Source organism: Castor canadensis, chromosome 5, assembly GCF_047511655.1.
Source record: "Castor canadensis chromosome 5, mCasCan1.hap1v2, whole genome shotgun sequence".
NCBI classification, from domain to species: Eukaryota; Metazoa; Chordata; class Mammalia; order Rodentia; family Castoridae; genus Castor; species Castor canadensis.
This window is the reverse complement of record NC_133390.1, coordinates 74,456,548-74,476,883: the sequence shown is the minus strand read 5'-3', so window position 1 is coordinate 74,476,883 and position 20,336 is coordinate 74,456,548. Positions and strand designations below refer to the sequence as shown.

General features: G+C 39.0%; 2 protein-coding genes across 3 annotated transcripts in view; one reads left to right on the top strand and one right to left on the bottom strand.

Annotated features, from left to right (window-relative positions):
* Pigx (phosphatidylinositol glycan anchor biosynthesis class X) overlaps nucleotides 1–14,938 on the bottom strand; it is a 22,623-nt gene extending 7,685 nt beyond the window's left edge. The window contains exons 1-4 of the mRNA XM_074075231.1: nucleotides 14,737–14,938; nucleotides 14,533–14,703; nucleotides 12,454–12,517; nucleotides 6,719–6,860 (exon numbers count right to left, since the gene is read on the bottom strand). Coding sequence (XP_073931332.1) covers nucleotides 6,719–6,860; nucleotides 12,454–12,517; nucleotides 14,533–14,703; nucleotides 14,737–14,938 — 579 coding nt within the window. The remainder of the gene's footprint in view (nucleotides 1–6,718; nucleotides 6,861–12,453; nucleotides 12,518–14,532; nucleotides 14,704–14,736) is intronic.
* On the top strand, nucleotides 14,914–20,336 carry Cep19 (centrosomal protein 19). Of its 2 annotated transcripts, none has more exons than XM_074073429.1 (3): nucleotides 14,914–15,291; nucleotides 17,689–17,886; nucleotides 18,925–20,336. In XM_074073429.1, the coding sequence occupies exons 2-3, from the start codon at nucleotides 17,757–17,759 to the stop codon at nucleotides 19,284–19,286; spliced, it is 492 nt and encodes a 163-aa protein (XP_073929530.1). In that variant the 5' UTR covers nucleotides 14,914–15,291; nucleotides 17,689–17,756; the 3' UTR covers nucleotides 19,287–20,336. The 2 variants fall into 2 exon arrangements, with proteins under 2 accessions (XP_073929530.1, XP_073929528.1); XM_074073427.1 differs by having other exon boundaries at nucleotides 17,686–17,886.

The following is a 20,336-nucleotide window of genomic DNA, read 5'->3' as shown; positions in this document are numbered from 1 at the left end:
GATCCATGTATAATAAAAGTAAGCTGGGGAAGTTTTACTCTGGGATGCCATATTTCCCATAATAAAAACTATTTCTGTGAAACTTCTCTATTGACCTCTGTTTATGTAACAAAACGGGTATCAAGAAAAGTTAAATTGTGTAAAGAAATACATTATTACTCAGTAAGTATAAAAAAACAGTTAAACTTGTATTAGGTTAATATGATTGGCATCATTCTGGTGATTTCCTGTTCTTCATTGAAGCAAGTAACATGGTAGTGAATCAGACAGAGCACTGTGGCCAGAAAGTCAGATAACTGTCATCAACTCCTTCTATATTAGGTATAAAAAGTTAATGAGGAAAAAAATGGCAAATCTGTGTGTGTGTGTATATGTGTGGTATTAGGGATTGAACCCAGGATCTTGTGCATGCTAGCAGAATGCTCTATTGAGTGATACACCCAGCAAATGATTTTTTTCTAACATGTTGTAAAAACTATCTACAACAGTGTATCTTAATGTGCAAATGCACACATGGAAGAAATCAGTCCTTAGCTATAATGTGTTCATTTAATGTATATGTACCCATATGTGCATCTTTATTTACACACATACATTTGCAAAGCCCTGTTATACCTCAGAGAAACCACAAAGCATCCTAATTTTACTATCTGACAGTGCTACCAAGTCCTATAGGTTTTTTTGGCATGTTGTTCCTTCTCTCTTAATCACAGGAATAACAGAACTCCTTGGTAAAGGTCAGGAATTGTACAGACTTAGGAGTCATAAGGAACCTCAGCAGTGATCAAATTAAACCACTGTTTGGAGGAAGGGATTTTGCAGGTAAGCATCCACTGCCTAAATACTTTGAATGACCAAAAGGCAGCTCATTACTCTGAATCATCTCACTCTATTTACTGTGAAAGGGCCATTCTTTTCCTGCACAGAAACTTAATGTACTGGCTGCAACATTATCTAGTTGTTCTTGCTTAGAATGTCTGCTAGATGTCTAACATGAGAAGGCAACCATGCCACCATCACTCCTTTCCTGTCCAGAGAAATATTCAGTTCTCTAGGTCTCTCCTGAAATGGTTTCCAAACCACTCATGTTGGCTACCTTTTGAAATACTCATAGAGTATAAAACAGTATTAACTTCTTTAGTACTAACTTCTTTAGCACCTCATGTCAGTATTGCATTTTTGTAATTCCATCTTATCTTCTTTGCTGGCAAATGAACTGTCACTGTTACTTTTGTACTGCCTTATGGTTTACTTTCAGGTGACATTAAACTACTTCATGTTTGGAATAACAACTTTTAAAAAGTATACTTCCAATTTTCCTCTCAGCATTTGTAAGATTTCTGTCACACATTTTACTTTTATATATAGTATGAATGCTACATTAATTTTACACAGAGTTAACCAGTAAGGACAAAGTTCTACATGTTTAACCATGTTGATACCATTTCAAGCCTTCTCCCCTCCTTGATATAGACCTAGGCTGCACCTGCTATCATTTTCCTTCTGCCTAAAGACCTGCTTTCACATTTCCTATAGTGCAAGTTTGGTGATGAGTTCTTTTAGCTTTTTCTGGAAAAGCCCTCATTTCCCCTTCACTATGAAAGATAATTTCAGTGGGTACAGAATTCAAAATTCACAAGTTTTCTTTCAATACTTTAAAGATGTTGCTGCACTGTCTTCTTGCTTGCATTATTTCTGACAAATCAGCTGTTGTTATTTTAGTTTCAGTTTTTCTCTTGCTCCTTTAAGATTTTCTTTTTCTCATAATTTTTACTTATTTATTTTGGTGGTACTGGAGTTTGCACTCAGGGCCTCATGCTTGCTAGGCAGGTGCTCTACTACTTATGCTTCTGTCAGCTCTTTTTCATGTTGGGTATTTTCGAGATAGGGTCTCGCCAACTATTTTTTGCAGAAGCTGGCCTTGAATTTTGATCCTCCTGATCTCTGCCTCTTGAGTAGCTACGATTGGAAGTGTGAGCCACCAGCGAGCGCCTGGCTTCTTTGTAATATTTTTTATTGTCATGTGACTTGGTATAGTTTTCTTCACGTTTCTTATACTATATAGTTTTACAGCCTTTATCAAATCAGATATTTTTGAGCCATTACTTCTTCAAATATTTTTTCTGTCTCTCTTTTCACTCTTTGAAGACTCCAATTACATGCATGATAGGAAAAAAAGTTGTTATACAGTTCACTAATGCTGCATTCACTTTCTCAATTTGATTTTGTCTGTTTTACATTTTTGGTAGTTTTTATTGCTATCCTCAAATTCATTAATCTTTTATTCTGGAAGGTGTTAACTGCCAATAATCCTATCCAAGAGAATTTTTCATTTCCCACACTATAATCTTAATCTTTAGAAGTATAGTGTTGGCTTTTTAAAAATATCTCCCATGTCTCTACTTAACTTTTTGAACATATGGGATATAGTTAAAATAACCATTTTTGGACTGGAGGTGTGGCTCGGCAAGCACAAACTCCAGTCCCTCCAAAAAAAAAAAAAAAAAAGAAAGCCAATTAGCAGGCTGGCAAAATGGCTCAAGTGGCAGAGCACCTGCCTAGCAAACCTAAGGCCCTGAGTTTAAGCCCAAGTACTGCAAAAAAAAAGTTTTAATTGATCTGGATTCATTTATCTCCTCAATTAAGTTGAATTTTCCCACATGCTTGCATAACTGATTTTTTTTTTTTTGGGGGGGGGTTGTTTTGTTTGAGACAGGGTCTTGCTATGTAGCCCAGGCCAGCCTGGGACTCACAATCTCTCTGCCATAACCTCCCAAGTTCTGGGATTACAGATGTAGGCCACCATGCCCAGCTTCTTCAATTTAAAATTACAGTCAACATATTACAAAGTTGATATTGTTTGATGTTGGATATATTGGTATTCCTAGAAATATATTCTTGAACTTTGTTTGATATGCAGTTAAGTTACCTAGAAACAATTTGATTTTTTTGAAGGTTTTTTTTTTTTTTTTTGGTGGTGGTACTAGGTTTGAACTAAGGGCCTCATGCTAGCATGGTGCTCTACTCTTTGAACCACTCTACCAGGCTTTTTTTGTGTTGGGTATTTTCAAGATAGGGTCTCTAGAACTATTTGCCCAGGCTGGTTTTGGACTAAGATCCTCCTGATCTTTGCCACCTGAGCAGCTAAGATTACAGGTGTAAGCCACCAGTGCCCTCCTTTTTTGAAGGTCTTGATTTTAAAATTTGTTATGCAGGACTGAGGCAACGTCAGTTTTGGCTAAATGCTCCCCACTAATGAGTTCAAAGGCCCTTCTATTTACTCTACCCACTGTCCAATAAATTATAGGCTTTTCTCAGCCTGGTTGGTAGAAAGAAGTTCTATTACTGGCCCTGTATGGGACCAAATACTTCTACCTCTAATTTGGTCATAAGGTCTTTTGCTGGCAGCAGGTAGCTTCCTCATATACGTGCACTAGTCAGTATTCAGCTATTAAGATATGCCTGGGCTCCTCTTCCCTGCACTATAATCTGAAACTCTCAAGGAAGACAAGCTAATACTAGGGCTCACCTCGATTATTTTCCTTCTCTCAGATATCACTGCCTTTCACTGCCTGATATTCAAAGATTTTTTTCATTATTTCATATGTCTTCTCTATTTCTTAGTTGTTTCAAGTAGAAGACTAAATCTAGTCCTTGTTTTCAACTTGAGCAGAACCAGAAATCTTAACACTTCCTACTTTGACTGAGTAAAACTTAATTTCAAGTAGCAATTTTATATGTTTCAATCTAATATTGTGTTGTTTTAAAAGAATATGAGAGACCTTTGATTAAAAATATTTGTCTAGGGGCTGGGTGTGTAGCTCAGTGGTAAAATGCTTGCCAAGCATGTGTGAGGTCCTGAGTTCTGTTCCCATCTCTGAGAAAGAAAGGAGAGAGAGAGGAAGAGAGATCTCACTAATAACCCTACCTAAAAATGAAATGCAGTTTTTTTGCTGTCCTATCCTTGGTGAAACCATTTTTTTTTCTCTTTGTAGTGGTGAAGATGGAACTGAGGGCCTTGGGCATGCTAGGCAAGTACTCTACCATTGCACCTCCAGCTCTCTTGGAAAACCTATTTAAGGCTTGTATTTATTGCTCTCAAACCCTCTATAAATCATTTTGCTGCCATAACATCCATTTTATTTGGACCCATAGTTCTATTTGCTGGAATAAAAAATTTTATCTACAGGAAGAGAGCCAAGATCTCTGCCTAAATTTATAGGCAACAATTAACCTACGTGTTCCCCTTTATCCAGTTAAAATCACCATGTAGAACCATCTCTTGTGACAAAGTTTCTCTACACAAGGAATTGGGCACAGTCTCAACTCAGGAAGAAGGAAAAATATCTTTTATCTCAATAAACCAACTTCCTATTCTATGCCACAAATGTGACATCTATTTTTCTAGAAGTTTTCAAAATAAAAAGGTAAATAAGGAGCTGGACATGTTGATATACGCTTATAATCCCAGGTACTGAAGAGGCAGTATGAGGCTGGCCTAGCCCAAAGCTCAAGGCTCTATCTGAAAAACTAAAAAGCAAAAGGACGGGGGTCATGGCTCAAGTAGTAGGGTGATTACCTAGAAAGCATGAGGCCCTCACCCCAGTACTGCAAGAAAAAGAAAAAAAGAAAAAGTAAATATACTTACAAGATTTATACCTAAAGATTAGAAGAATATGAAGCAGATGCTGGGCATAGTGGCTACTGCCTGTAATCCCAGCTATTTGGGAGGCACAGATTAGATGGCAATTCAAGGGAGCCCAGGGAAAAAGTTAGCAAGACCCCATCTCAACCAATAAAGCTGAGTACGATGGTTCACACGTGTCACCCTAGCTATGCAGAAGGCATAAACAGGAGGATCGAAGTCCAAGTCAGCCTGAACAAAAAACACAAGACCTTATTCAAAAAAATAACCAAAGCAAAAAGGGTTGGGTGTGTGGTTCAAGTGGTAGAGCACTTGCCTAGCAAGTGGGAGGCCTTGGATTCAAACCCCAATACCCACCCCCCCAAAAAATAGAAAAGAAAAAAGACAATTAGGAAGCTTAGAAAATCAAGATAAACAGACTTTATCAACCAATGCATAGCAGCGTATTTCCCCTTCCTCCTTTTCTTGAAAGAATCAGCCTGCAAACATCCAAATCTCATCCCAACCAAAAATACGGGCATGTGACTGTTTTCTCTTTTGGTGGTACTGGGGTTGGAACTTGGGGCTTCACACTTACAAAGCAGACCCTCTACCACTTGAGCCACTCCTCCAGTCAGCTGATGGATTTCTTTTTGGATACTTCTATCTAAAAAATGACATCTTCTTAGAACATGGTAACTGATTTTATTAAGTAGGTGTAAACAGAATTCTAATCCACAGTTCCAAGAACTGTGTTTAAATTTGAAACCTATTATTTTAAACTTGAAAAGGTCCACTTGGAATTCATAACTCAGCAAAGAAAGAAGCCATGCACATATACTTAGAACTTATGTTCTAAGTGTGCTAACTGGAGGGCGAGATAGGTAGAAGTTTATCGTTGCATTCCTTTTTACAACTCCTGAATTTTGAGCCATTAGAATATAGTCATCTATTAAAAAAATTAAAATTAAAATAAACAGTCTGGGTGTGGTGACTCACACCTGTAATCCTAGCTACTTGGGAGGTGGAGATTAGGAGGATAGAGATTCAAGGCCAGCCCAGGCAAAAAGTTCATGAGACCCCCATCTCAACAAATAGCTAGATGTGGTGGTACATACCTGTCATTCCAGCTAGACAGGATGAGTAAATAGAGAGACTATAGTCCAGGTGTATCCAGACATAAATGGGAGACCCTACTCCAAAAATAACTAAAGCAAAAGGGCTAGGGGTAGTACCCAAGTGATAGAGTACCTGCCTAGCAAGTGCAAGGCCTTGAGTTCAACCCCCAGTACTACTGGGGGTGAAGAAACTGGCCTAAACTGCAACTAGAAACAAATTGCCATCATGAATGACTACAAGTGTACCTATTTTGCCTTTTAAAAAAATCATATTTAGGGCTGGTGGAGTGGCTCAAGTGGAGAGTGCCTGCATAGCAAGCATAAGGTCCTAAGTTCAAACCTCAGAACAGTCAAAAAAATATCATATTTAGATTATAATCTTATTAACCAAGACAGTGTTTCCTTAATTTTTTTTGCCTCTTTGTGCCTCAGCTTCCATATTGACAAAATGGAGATAATACACCTTCAGGATTGCTATAAAGATTAATTTAGATAAAGGGTATTGGGATATCTCCTAAAATATATATATATATAATATATATATTTAATCTTACTTCTTTTAGAAAAAATGAAGATACCTGGCATATAGATAAATATAAATATATTTATAACTAATACAAATACTAGTTTCCTTTCTTCCCATACCCAAATTATACAAATGTTGGGGTATATATCTATCTAATTTAACAGAGCTGCTGTTGAAGTACTATTTATTAATTATTAATCTTCACAAGATATACAGAGAGAGACACACACACACACATATAATTTTCATCACTTAGCTCAGCTGGTTAGTGTAATGCTGACAAGCATCACTCATTTGTTGAAGAGTACTCCCATTCTATCTCTAAAAATGTCACTTTATAAACTTTAACAAAATTTAAACTACAACAATATCTTTTGAACTATTTTATCTTAATCCAAATTATGGCATCACTAAATTAATGTCAATCAGAAAATCCCCTAATAGCTATACCTCCGTTATGTTTTTCTCTCCTAATGAAGCCAACTCATATGGATCCACAAAAAGTCCTGCTGGGATAGAATGTTTAATTAGGAGTCTGCAGGTCTGTAGGTCTTCAATGCTTTCTCCAAATTTCACTTTTATTAAAAGGTCTCTGTAAGACAAGTACATTTAAAGTAAGTCTCTTCATTCAATTATTAAATGATACTGTATAACATTATACTTTTAATAGCAGAAACACTGTATTTAAAATTAATTTTCCAAAAGTAGGTTAGCAAGTCAAATGAAATATTTATAGCATGTCAGAATCACCCATTAGCTCTTTCATAATTCAAACCATAAACCACAGTATAGCATTTGAGTGAAAACAAAGATCAATGGAAAGGAACAAGGCCCTTCAATAGTCACACACATATTTCCAATAGAGGTACCAACATAATTTAATGGAGGCAGGTCTTTTCAACAAATGGTGCGGAAACACTGGATAAACAAACAAATATATATACATACATACCCATATATATATATGTATGTATATATGTGTATTTATATATATGTGTATATATATGTATATGTATATGGGTATGTATGTATATATATTTGTATGTATATATGTACATACATATATATATGTATGAGAGAGAGAGAAATAGAGAGAGACTACCTTATAAATATATACAAAAATCAGCTTAAAATAGATTATGAATCCAAATGCATTATTGTCTTAGCTTTCTGTCTAGAGGCAGATTGTAGAACATAGATCAGAGAAGGAGATCAAAGCATGAGGAAATGATGGTTCTGGGAGACTGAGTAGCTTGAAGTCACAGTACTAAGTTATAGAGAGGAACACACATAAAAAGAGTTCCAGTTCAAGTAGAAATTCCTTGAATTTCTGTTGAATACTAAAATTTATGCTGATTTAAAATAAGTATAAATGAGATGTAACGTCATAAGACTGGGCAAAAAAAATGAACAAGGAGCTGAAAACTGAAAAATTCCACAATTTCACATAGAATTTGGAGACATTCAAAGTTCCAACCAACCAAAACATATAGACGGAAGCATTCAGTAGAGATCCTAATAGGATAAAGCTTTAGCAGATAAATTATCCTTAGACTAAAGGCCACTTTAACTTTAGAACTATACAAAAAAAAAAAAAAAGGTTAAAGAGATTCAAGCTGTTAAGCAAGTAATCTAACTGCCAACAGAAAAAGGCCCAACAGTTTTTAACAGTTTTTAAAGGAAGGTAATAAAATCCACATTCAACAGTGGTCATATCAAACTCTGACAGTGTTCAGCATCCATTAAAGTCACTCAACATGCAAAGAAGCAGGGAAATATGACTTAACAATCAGGAAAGATACCAGGTCAACAGAAACAGACCTAGAGTCACACACGTACCCACAGAGACACTTCCTGACTCTTGCCATGTGATATCCTGCACCACCCTGGAACTGCCAGCAATACCACAACCAGGTGTGGTCCCTCAACCTTGCACCTCCAGAGTCATGAAATAAAAAACCTCTTTCCTTTATTCAGAAGAAGGAAGGTAAGAAAGAAGAGAGGGGAGGAAAGGAAAGAAGGAGAGAAGGAAGTAGAGAAGGGAGACAGGAAGAGAGGGAGTGCTGGCTAACACCTGTATTCCCACCCCATCTCAACCAATAAACTGGGCATGGTGTTGTGCTCCTGCAATCCCATCCACACAGGAGGCCAAAGGTAATAGGATCACAGTCTAAGGTCAGTCCTGGGGCAAAAATGCAAGACTCTACCTGGAAAATAACTAAGCAAAAAAGGGGTGCGAATGTGGCTGAAGCACAAGGCCAAGTTCAAATCTCAGCACCACCAAGAGGAGGAGGGAGAAGAGAGGAGGAGGGAGATCTAAAAATGTCAGAAGTGACAAAATTAGCAATGGACATTAAACAGTCATTATAAATTCACCCAACATGTTCAAGGACTTGAACACTATAAGGAAAAAAAAGGTGTTTTTTTTTTTTTTTAAAGAAGTGAACACACTTCAAGATATGAAAAAATTATTTTTTTTCTTTTGAGACTATGTAGTTCAGGCTGCTTTCCGTATTGAAAGCAGGAATTTAAAGAAATAATTATACATCCATGTTATTTGCAACAACCAAAAGGTAGAAGCAACCCTAATGTCCATCAGCAGATGAATGGATAAGCAAAATATGATGCACACATACAATGGATTACTATTCAGTCTTTTTTTAAATTGTTTTATTATTCATATGTATACTATTCAGTCTTAAAAAGGAAGGCTGACCTTGCACTTGCAGTTCTCCCGTCTCAGCCTCCTGAGTGCTGAGTTTACAGAGGCATACACTACCACACCTGGCATGCAACACCATACCTAGCCACTAGTTTATTCAACATGTGTAAAAGTGGGTTAGAGCTATAATCTCTTTTCTTCATGTATACTGTACATGTATAAATGAACTTATAATAATTTTATTATCAGAATCACGTATGATCGAAAGCAATTAGACACGGAAGAATAAGATCAATGACTTGGAGACAGAACAAGAGAAACTATCCAAACTAAAGCACAGAGATGAAAAAAATGCGGGGGGAATAGGTTCAGTGATCTTTAAACATTATCAAATTGTTCAGTCTATGTATAATAGAGGCACCAGAAAAAAAAGAAGATATTATGGGGAAAAAAATGTAAGATTTGAAGAGACGCTTTACAAAGGAAGATATACAAGTAACAATAAGGATACAAAAAAGTGTTCAACATCATGAGTTATCAGGGAAATGCACAGCGACTACAATGTCTAAGATTAAAAAGACTAACTATACCAAATGTTGAAAGGAAGTGGCAGAAACAGAACTTTTTTTTTTTTTTTTTTTTGACAGTACTGGGCAGGGCCTTGCACTTGCTAGGTAGGTGCTCTACCATGTGAGCCACACCTCTAACCAGAACTCTCATATATTGCTTATAGCTGGTGGGAATGTAAAATGGTATAGCCACTTTAGCAAACAGCTTGACTGTTTCATAAAATATTCAACAAATATCTACAGTATGCTCAGCAATTCCACTTGGCAGTATTTTCCCAAAATAAATGAAAACATGTCTACATGAAGATTTGCAAAAAGATGTTCCCTGCAGCTTGCTTTATAATATAGCCCCGAACTGGTAATGACTGATGCCAATGAGATATGGATGGATAAACAATTTCAGCAACAAAAGAGCTACGGCTATAGACAACATGGATGAACCTCTTGACACAATGTTGAGTGAAAGAAGGCAAATATAAAAAAAAATACTGTATGATTTCATATAAATAAAATTCTAGAAAATCTATCTATTGACGCAGAGCAGTGGTTGGATGGGGGAGGGTATGAGTGAGGGAGAATAACTGCAAGTAATATATGGGTATATTTTAGGATGCTGGATATGTTCTATATTTTAACTGTGGTGGTTATAGGTGTGTGTATCTTTGTAAAAATTCAATGAAGTTGACTTTTAAAAATTATGAAATAATACTGTTATAATTCCTACCTTACCTATAAGAAAACAAAGGTACTAAGAGAGCATGTAACTTAACCAGGAGCCAAGATTCAAGCTGTGGTAGTTTTACTCTAATGCCCACCTTACTAGCCACTATTTTATTCAGCCCCTAAAGAGTGAAATAGAGCTATAATCTCTTTTCTTCTGCACACTATGCAGGTATATATGAACATATAAAAATTTTATTATCAGAATAATATTTTTAAAAGACAGAGACCTCTCAGGACCTCCTTCCAAGATAACTTCCAATCCATCAATCATAACATACTGGATGTATCCACCAATCTTTATGAAGTCATTTACCTGTATTATCCCTCAGCCACATTTCTTCATCTTGTTCAGAAATAGAACATGAAATACTTTATCAAGTCTTCCAGAGCCAGTAGTTCAGGCCTGTAATCCTAGCTACTCAGAGGACAGAGATCAGTAGGATCTCAGTTTAAAGCCAGCCCAGGGAAATAGTTTGAGACCCTATCTCGGAAAAAAAAAAAAAAAAATCACAAAAAAGAGCTGGTGGAGTGCCTCAAGGTGTAGGCTTTGAGTTCAAACCCCAGCACTGTAAAAATAAATAAATAAATAAATAAATAAAATAAAATTATTTCAGAGAATCAGACAGAAATAACTATAGCATTTTCCTGATCTACGTATCTAGTAACTTTATAAAGGAAATACCTGTAATAAATCCATAATTCCAGAGACTACCACTTCCTATTCTGTGTTCATAAACTATCCTTTTAATAACCTGATCTAGAATGTTGACCAGAGTCTACCTAATTTCTAGATTATCCAAAGGTTACAAACATTAGTTTAGCAATCTTTTCAGCAAATTTTCCTACTGCAGTAACATACAGCTCATCAGGGAAGAGAGATCCTGAACTCATTTACTATTAGGATCTTTTACACAATTCCCTTCCATATTCTGCATTTTAGCTCCCTACTACAAATATCTGCTTGGCTCTTTCCAGAATGGAAGATTCTTTCTGACCAAGATACCGAGACAGAAATAAGTCTACATTCTATATCCTTCTTCATCCTACTAGCAGCCTAACAACCTCTGTCTAAACATGACTAAAAAGTCTCCTGAAAAAAAAAATGTCTCAAGCAACTGAGATTTCTATTTTCTGGAGCTGTTCTTATAGGTTGTGTCACTCGTCATCCTAGGTTTCATGCCATGCTTTCATTCTATTTGTAATAGGACAAGTATATCTGGTATCCCAACAGCCTCCACACACACTTCTTTCCTACTTACTGGAATTGTTTAGGACTGTATGTCAACTTTGCATTGTTTAGAAGCAATCCTATCCCTCTTAAAATTCAGTTGTGGAAATAGTTTTGTACATCCAAGTTATAGCAAAGAGAAAAGCTATGTACTTAGGAATAACTACTCTGACATTGTGGAAAATGTGTCTCTGGAACTTCATCAACTTTCAGAAATGCCTTCTCACCATATTCCCTCCCAAATTAATTTTTTTAGGTTGGGGGTTGTACTGGGGTTTGAACTCAGGGCCACACATTTGCTAGGCAGACAATTTGAGACACATCCCTAGGCATTTTTTGCTTTACCTGTTTTTCAGATAGGGCCTCAAGTTTTTTGTCCAAACAGGCCTCTGATCTCGATTCTCCTACCTACTCCTCCCAAGTAGCTGGGATTACTAGCCCCCCTGCACTAAGTTTTTGCCCCAACTGCCCTCAAATCACAATCCTCCTGATCTTAGCCTGCTGAGTAGTAATTTTGTTTTGGAAACAGATTGTTCATTTGACACCAAGTCTAGTAAATGACGGTGATTTAGAGTGGTGTAAATATACTATTTGAGAGCACAGCTTTAAAGTACAGTACAATAGTATTAAGTCTGAGTCAGCTTTATCACCTTAATTTGTGTCAAATTATTTAAATTCTCCAAGTCCTAGTTCCAGCATTTAAAACAAAAGAAAAATTTCATCTGTCTCCCAGCCATTGTGAAGATTAAATGGGACACTGTAATGTAGCTACTGGCCATATATGTAAAATTAAGCACACATGGTAAACAATAATGTTTTCTTCTTTTCCCCGCTGTTATTTTCATCATTATTTCAAAGTGTAAAGCACATATGATAAATCTGTCACTGGTTAACACTAGGAAAGCAAGTAATTTTTCAGTTTATCCATATTTCACCTATCAATTTTTTTTGCTCTAAATTATGAGATAGTATTTTAATGTAAGTAGAAAAACAGGCAACTTACCTGTGGAAACCATCTTTTAAAACTTCTTGCCTCAAAATAATTTCAGAACAAGTGACCCTTATGCCTATAAGAATCAAAAGACTTTTTAAAATAGACACTCAGTGAAAGAACAGTTAATAAGAAAATAATTATTTCAGTATACTTTACTTGGCAGAAAAACTAACCAACCTAAAGCGAAACAATTTTTTTTCAATTTAAGCAGTTTGATTTGCATATAAATCTATTTCTGGTATAGCATAGTGGTTGAGAATATTAACTTTATAGTTGGATTGTCTGAATTCAAATCTCAGTCCATCATTTAATAGCTGTGTGTCTTTGAGCAAGACAGTTGATTTGTCTGTGGGGAGTCATAAGAAGTTCATATTTGTAGAAGCACTTAGAACAGAGCTACTGTAAGTAAATGTTCTTTATAAGTGCTTATTATTAACATTGCTCTATTCAGGTGATCTCAGGACACCAAAAAGGGAAGAGAATGGCTAAAGAGTCAGAAAATCTGAGTTTTAATCCTTGCTGATTGAAACTGCACATATCAGACACATAATAGAAACTTCTGTATTCTAACATCCATGCCAACAAAATGTGGAAGACTATACATTTATGCCTTGTGAAGACGTTGGGAGGATTTAAAAACAAGCGAGACAACTGAAGGCACTCAAAGGTTTGAAGACCTCATTTATAAACCTAGAATATCCAGAAATTTTACTATATTGACTCCATGTTATTACTCAATGTAAGTATCATAAAACAAAAAATTCAGATTCTATACACCACTAACACTGCCAGACTACAGAACTCTGCCTATTTCAAAAGCTAGAAGTCTGTGGGAAGAACATTAAAACACAAGGAAAACCACCTAGTATTGCATGAGACTGAACCCCCCATTACATATATTCCTGAAAAGATGCACTAAGAAAATTGACATAAAGGTGAAACCATGTGAAATTAAGAAAAAAGAATAGAAAAACATGTTAAGCATGTCTATATGCTTAATCCTTTATTTGGAGCTTTCACATGGTTTTTGTTTTTGTAATTTTCACAACCTAACTAAGTAGGCAGGCAAAAATATTGCTATGGTAAATAGGAGGACATAGGATTTATAGTTAGTATCTGACTCTAAGTCATAGAACTAAGGGACTTTAGAAGCAAGGTATGCATGACTTTTTTTTTTTTTTGAGCCAGGTCCTCCTTTTGTAGCTCAGGTGATCCTCCTGCCTCTCTCCAGTGCTGGAATTACAGGTGTGCATGTGCCTACCTGCCTGGCTTGCTAAGTTTTGTTTTGGTGGTACTGGGGTTTGAGCTCAGAACTTCATACCTGCTAGGCAGGCATTCTACCACCAGCCCTTACCTAACATTTAAACACACAAAAGCAGAACCGTGCCGACTGACAGATACTAGTTAGTCTGCCATCCTGGTTTTACGGATGGAGAAACTCATCTAGTTTTAGCTGTCTTTGCTCCCCTCATCAAACATTATCACTATATTGCCTTGACTTGCACGTGTCTGACTCCTTCACTACCCTGCAAGCTCTCGGGAGGATCGGAGCCATGTTTGGCTCAGGATCCGATCCACAGCACTTGGCACTGCGCTCACACTCAGGGACTAGGGCTCAAAGAAAAGAAGCGATGCCCATTCCCAGCCCAACCTACTGTGATCATCGAAGGTGTGTAAAACAAGACTAGCCCCTCTCCCACCCACCGCAGAGTCTCTAAGTGCTGTTTTGGGATTCTCCGACCTTACAGAGCGCGGACACTTGGCTGGCCCCAGGGGTGGGTGGAGGGGCGCTTTCGGACATCCCATGAGCACCCCAAGAAGCTTCCTGGATGTTCTTTATCAGTACCTTAATAGCAGTGCGACCAACCCTACCTCAGAACCACAAGGCCCGGCTCTCCAAATGTCCAGGATGGGACAAAGAGCAAAAGGCAAGCACGCGGCCTTTGTTTTCACCCTCCTCCAGCTGGCCCTACGATTCTCCGGCCCCGCGACCCTGCACGAAACGCGGTGACACACCGCGGAGCACAGCTCGGGGACACCCGGTCGGGGCCGCTCCCACCCACGCCCCCCAAGCCACGCCCCCTTTACCAGCGCCGAAGGGGGCGTCGCTGCAGGCTGTGGCGAGCGCGCGGGTGAGCCCAGCCACCCCGAGGAGCAGCCAGGCCACTACCAGGACAGACACAGGGCGGGCAGCCAGGACGCCGGAGCGCGGACGCCCGAGAGGGGCGCGCCGGCACCAGATCCGGACGCAGGAAGAGCCTCCTCACGCCGCTCCTAGAGCGCGTAACCCACAAGGCGACTGAGGGCTTACGACCCGCACGCCTGCACTTCCGCGGCTTCGCGGATCCCCGCAGTCCCGGCCCCAGCCTGCGCCTAGCGCCGCGTGAGGCCGATCACTGGCCGCCCGCTCCAGCGTGCTCTCCCTCATCGCCCCGCCCCTCGCCGTCCCACTTGGAGGCGCGAGGGGCGGGGTTAGGATCTGCGCTTGCGCCATACGAGCTCCCGGACTGTTACCATGGGAACGGTTCTTAGCGCGCGCAGCGCGACCCCTGGATTTCTCAGCCACCCTTGGAGTGGACTCGCAGCGCTGGAGGCGGCCTTCTCCGCTGGCAGGTGTTTGCGAGTTCAGGCCTCCTGCCGGGAGTTGCTTCACCCCACGGTCACGTCAGTGGTACCATGGCCGCCGTCTCTTCCTGCCGCGCCAGGCTCCACTCGCCCTCAACATCAATTTAAGCGCTCCTCCGTGTGCTGGCTGCTGCGTGCGGTGCGGTTGGGTAGAAGCAACCCTCTCGGGCGGTTTAGACGGTGAACTGCAGAAGAACATGCACTTCCTGCATTTCTCTAACGGTAAGAAGTCAGCTTTGCACTGGTGGGGTTGTGAATAGGGAGAGGATCGTCTACGCGTTGGGAAATACGTACCCTTTTAGGTGCTGTGGGGGACATTTTTCCAAGGTCTTGACAGCCACCGATCCCCGAGGAGGAAAGCATTCATGTCCGAGGAGATAATTAAGGTAGTGTACTCACCCTCGTCCTAAACTGGACGGAATCCGTAAGCAGGCCTAGACAGCACCCGGAGCAGACTGGAGCAGGGCAGAGGGCTCTAAGACTGATGTGCCCAAGAGGAAGGAGAGTTGTCTGTCCAAACTGAAAATAACAGTATAAGCAGCTTATTAAGAAATATGGAGAAATTTTGAAAAAAAAAATGCCTAAAAGAACTGAAACTGGTTGCCTAGGGAGAGGGAGAGAGCAGAAAACAATCAGTTTTTGTTATAATCCTCATGGAATATTTACATTCCAAACAGTACAAACACTGCTCTAGTTAAAATAAAAGGTTAAATTTAAATAGAAAAGAACCACGGTCAAAAAAACGGCATAGGGAGTATCTGTTGCAGACATCATTCACAAGTCTGGCCGTTTGTTGTGTGTGTAGTTTATATTGTGCTAGTTTTATCTTCTAGGAAGTTTACTAACACCAAATTTTAGTGAGGTGGACTGGGAGTAATAGTTGGTCATTACGTCTGATCAGAGGCAAAGCTCAGTGATTTGAAAACACAATTCTTTTTCATTTGTGTTGAGTCAGGAGTCTAGGCAAGCTTAGAACTCAAAATCCTCCTGCATCACTCTCCAGAGTGCAGGATTACAGGAGTGCACCATCATGCCTGGCAAAAGCAATCCTTTATGATTAATGTCCTAAGAGTAAAAATTATCACATCCAACAATAAGGGATGATAATATAGATTATGATACATTAAGACAAATCCACTCGGCAATCATGTAAAATTGCATTTTAATAAAACATTTACACATAAGTTAACTTTATAAATCAGGAAATAGTATGTGCGATATAAATAATATACTATAGCTTTAAAATGCTTAGGAAAAAAGATAAAGAAATCATGGGTGATTATTTTATGTTTTCTTCCTCCACCATTTGCCCCCAGTTTTTTCTACAATGAACATGTACAATTACTGTTATGATTTTTTTTAAAAAACTATATTCTCCTAGTGATTTTCCAACAGAACTAAGTTTATGAAGATATCATCCCTTTTGCCACATTACTTCAAACTTTTCAACATTTGAGAATCTTCTGTAGAATACCAGACCACATTTAAAGCAGTTCCCATAATTAAATGCATTTTGGCACTGAGAGTGGAGAAAAGAAGAAAGAACAGTATGAAAATAGCTGCATTTCTTATAACTAGAAAAAGACTGTGGTAAGACAAATAAGCTGAAGTAAAAGCTGTCTAAACATTGCTGTTTTGTATATGGAGCGGAAGATTTTCCATCAGGTCTTCCTCTTTGATCAGGCTTCTAGATTGTAAACACATAGATTGTCACCAATCAGCTGGACAGCATCCTTTTGCTCTGTGGAATAGAAATCATTAATTGGCATGGAATAGCTCTTCTAGTGTTGGTGAACCTGGGCCCTTGAGTGGCCAAGGCCTAGGGGGCTGCACTTGCAGACCCGAAGGCTTACACTCCAAACCCTAAGAGCTGGGGGCTTCAGAAGCCAGAGTCCCACAGCTGTAGATACTCAGGTTGAAGACTTACTGCTCCGGGCGTTAGCCACCAGTGGGCCTGACACTTGGCAGCTATTGTAATGCTCAGCTTCCAGCAGCAGTAAGTGGTAGCAGCAGACAGCACCAGCCGTTGCTACAGCTCCTAGGCAGGCCTCCAACAGAAGCTAGTGTTAAAGCTCCGAGGTCTAGGGTATCAGGACACTTGGTCCTTAGGGCTTGGAAGCTTCCTAGAACTCTTCAGCTGCCCTCTCACTGCTCCTGCTACTACCACTACTACTACTGCTGCTATTGCTTTGCTGCTGCTTCCACATCTCCTCTTTGTGTCACCAGCTCAGCCTGCACTACTAATTATAAAGATCAAAAGTAGGCAAGGAAAGACCACTCAAGAGAAGCCTACTATGGTCCTAACATTGCAACACCAGAGACAGCACAAGAACTGGGGCATAGCTCAAGTGGTAACGCACTGACCTAGCAAGCACTAGGCCCTGAGTTCAATAGTTGAATCCCCCGTCCAGCAAAAACAAAACAACAACAACAAAAAAACCCCTGAGGCTAACCAGTGCCAAACTGAACTTTCAGGCTAGTCCTCAAGGTATTGTGCTTCAGAAAGCAAGCATGCATTTCCAGAACTGGACTACAGCCAGATATGCTGGGGAGGAGGGTAAAGGAAAAGAGGTGGATTCAACACTTAGTGGGGTGTTTTTGTTGTTTCCCCTCCAGCAGGAAATTATTACACAACCAACACATTTTCCTTGGATTTCCTCTTATTTACCCTGAAATATATGTGAAAAATGACGTGCACTGCCAAGAAATGTGGGATTCGATTCCAGCCTCCAGCTATCATCTTAATTTATGAGAATGAAATCAAGGGGAAGAGCCGTGAGCGCATCATGCCAGTCCGAAACTTCTCAAAGTTTTCAGGTACCTTTTGTTCTGTCTTGCCTCCTAGCTGAAATATTGTCCAAATCACTTAAGAATGATTTGATGCCAGGTGTGGTAGTACACACCTACAACCAGCTACCTGGGAGGCCAAGGAGGGAAAATTGCAAGTTTGAGAGTAACCTGGGCAATTTAGGGACACCCTGTCTCAAAACTTAAAAAAAAAAGCAAGGGTGTGGCTCACTGGTAGAGCACTCCCTAGCATGCTTGAGGCCCTGTACTCAATCTCCAGTACTACAAAAAAACCCAAAAATTATTTAAGTCTCATGCAACGGAAGGACATGACTTTCAGAGTCAGAAGACCTAGGTTCAAATCGTGACTATCAGGTACTAGTTGTGTGATGTTGGCTAAATTACGTATTGTCAGTGAGAGTGACAGTTTCCAAATCTATAAAAAGGAACTGATAATTTTTTTCCAGTTTGATAATTGATAATTTAATCCTTTTGAGAGTGCTGTATGAGTCAAATGAGATAGCATTATTCAATAATATTAATTCCCCTCTCTCTCTTACTGTTTTTTATTTATAGTCTTGATATTTTATTAGTGCCATGACTGCTGCCTAAATGTATGCCATTTTTATTCTCAGATACTTTCTTCAATTGAAAGATTTTTAACATCTCCACAAAGTGATTTTAAGTTAAGGAAGTCAAAAATAAATGCATCCATCTTTTCCCCTCTACACTGAAAGCTCAATTTACTATAATAATAATAAATTGTTTTGTCTTTATGAGATAGGGTCTTGCTATGTAACCTAGACTGGCCTTAAACTTGGGATCCTCCCATCTCTACCTCCCCAATGCCTGGATTACAGGCATCTACCACCATGACTCGCACATGTCAATTTATTATAAAGGAGTAGTTCTACACAACTCATTCCAATAAAGTCCTTTAGCCACCTGGCTATAATGGAGTCAATGATTTCAGGGTTCTGAGTTTCTTGTTTTATTTTGGCCCTTACAGTAATTTGTGGTGCATTAATTGTTTGATATATGTATACATAGTTTTTTCCTCCCTCCTAGATTGCACTAGAGCTGCTGAACAATTAAAAAATAATCCACGACACAAGAGTTATCTGGAACAAGTGTCCCTGAAGCAGTTAGAAAAGTTGTTCTGTTTTTTACGAGGTTACTTGCGGGGCCAGAGTCTGGCGGAAACGATGGAACAAATTCAACGGGAAACAACTATTGATCCTGAGGAAGACATGAACAAACTAGATGACAAGGAGCTTGCCAAAAGGAAGAGCATTATGGATGAACTTTTTGAGAAAAATCAGAAGAAGAAGGATGATCCAAATTTTGTTTATGACATTGAGGTTGAGTTCCCCCAGGATGAACAACTGCAGTCCTGTGGCTGGGACACAGAGTCAGCTGATGAGTTCTGATACCAAACCAATTTATTGGGCTGGCAGAATACCTATGTTTTTACACAGAATGTAGTTTTTTAAAAAAAAAAAATCTGTAAAGAACACTAAATGAATATGTTGCATCATAAAACCAGGTCATTTACATCTTTGGTGTTGGTACATGAGGAATATAGGAAGAACAGCATAGGAATCTATCTTTAATGAGCTCACTATCTAAATGGAAAATAACTCAAAAACTTGTGGAAAGCTAATTAACAGTATTAAGCAACAAAAAGATTAGAGCCGGATGCTTTATAAGGTCTAAAGAAGGTCAGAGCCTAAATTACTAGAGGGTGAACTAGTCCAAGAAAATTTTTTCCTTAGTGGACAGGACTTTGGCTTCTCAAATGGTAGTATTTGGCTAGAAGCTTTCCAGATGACAGGAACTGGAAAAAAGGGAGAAGGAGGTGGTAAAGAGACAAGAAGTAGAATTTCTTGTTTGAGGAACAGTGAGCAAATTACAGTTTGATAAGATTGGAGAGCACATATGGCTATCAGGGAAATATCCTGTGTGCATTATATCTTTTTTTTTATTCTTTTGCATTGTGTCTTTATATGTCATTAACTCTGGAGTAGAAAAATAACCCCTGCCAAGTGCCAGCAGCTGCAAGTGGATGTCATGTGATAGACAGCAGGGGAATTCTGCCCCTGTGGGATCGGAAATAACATACTAAAGACATTCTGAAGCCATAATGAGAAGTTTGTTAGTAAAATGGGAAATCCACCCATAATAAATGAACAATAGGTACTGCCAGTTGAGGCCTGCTCATGAGTTTGGGTGTACAAAGAGAGGATCTTTCTTTGTTTAACAAGGTTCTCTATATACAGATGTATTTGTTCGTATTAGGATTTTATTTAATTAGTAGAAACTGTGTTTTCTACAAGGAAATTACTCATTAAATAAAACTATGAAAATGATTATTCACTCTTTCTACCTGTTTATCCCTTCTCTCTCTCTCTCTTTCTCTCTCTCTCTCTCTCTCTCTCTCTCTCTCTCTCTCTGGCAGTAACTGGAGTTTGAACTCAGGG

Coding starts and splice junctions, on each gene's coding strand:
- Cep19 (XM_074073429.1), top strand. CDS start 17,757: ATGACGTGCACTGCCAAGAAATGTGGGATTCGATTCCAGCCTCCAGCT. Junction 17,887..18,924: donor AAACTTCTCAAAGTTTTCAG/GTACCTTTTGTT, acceptor CCTCCCTCCTAG/ATTGCACTAGAGCTGCTGAA.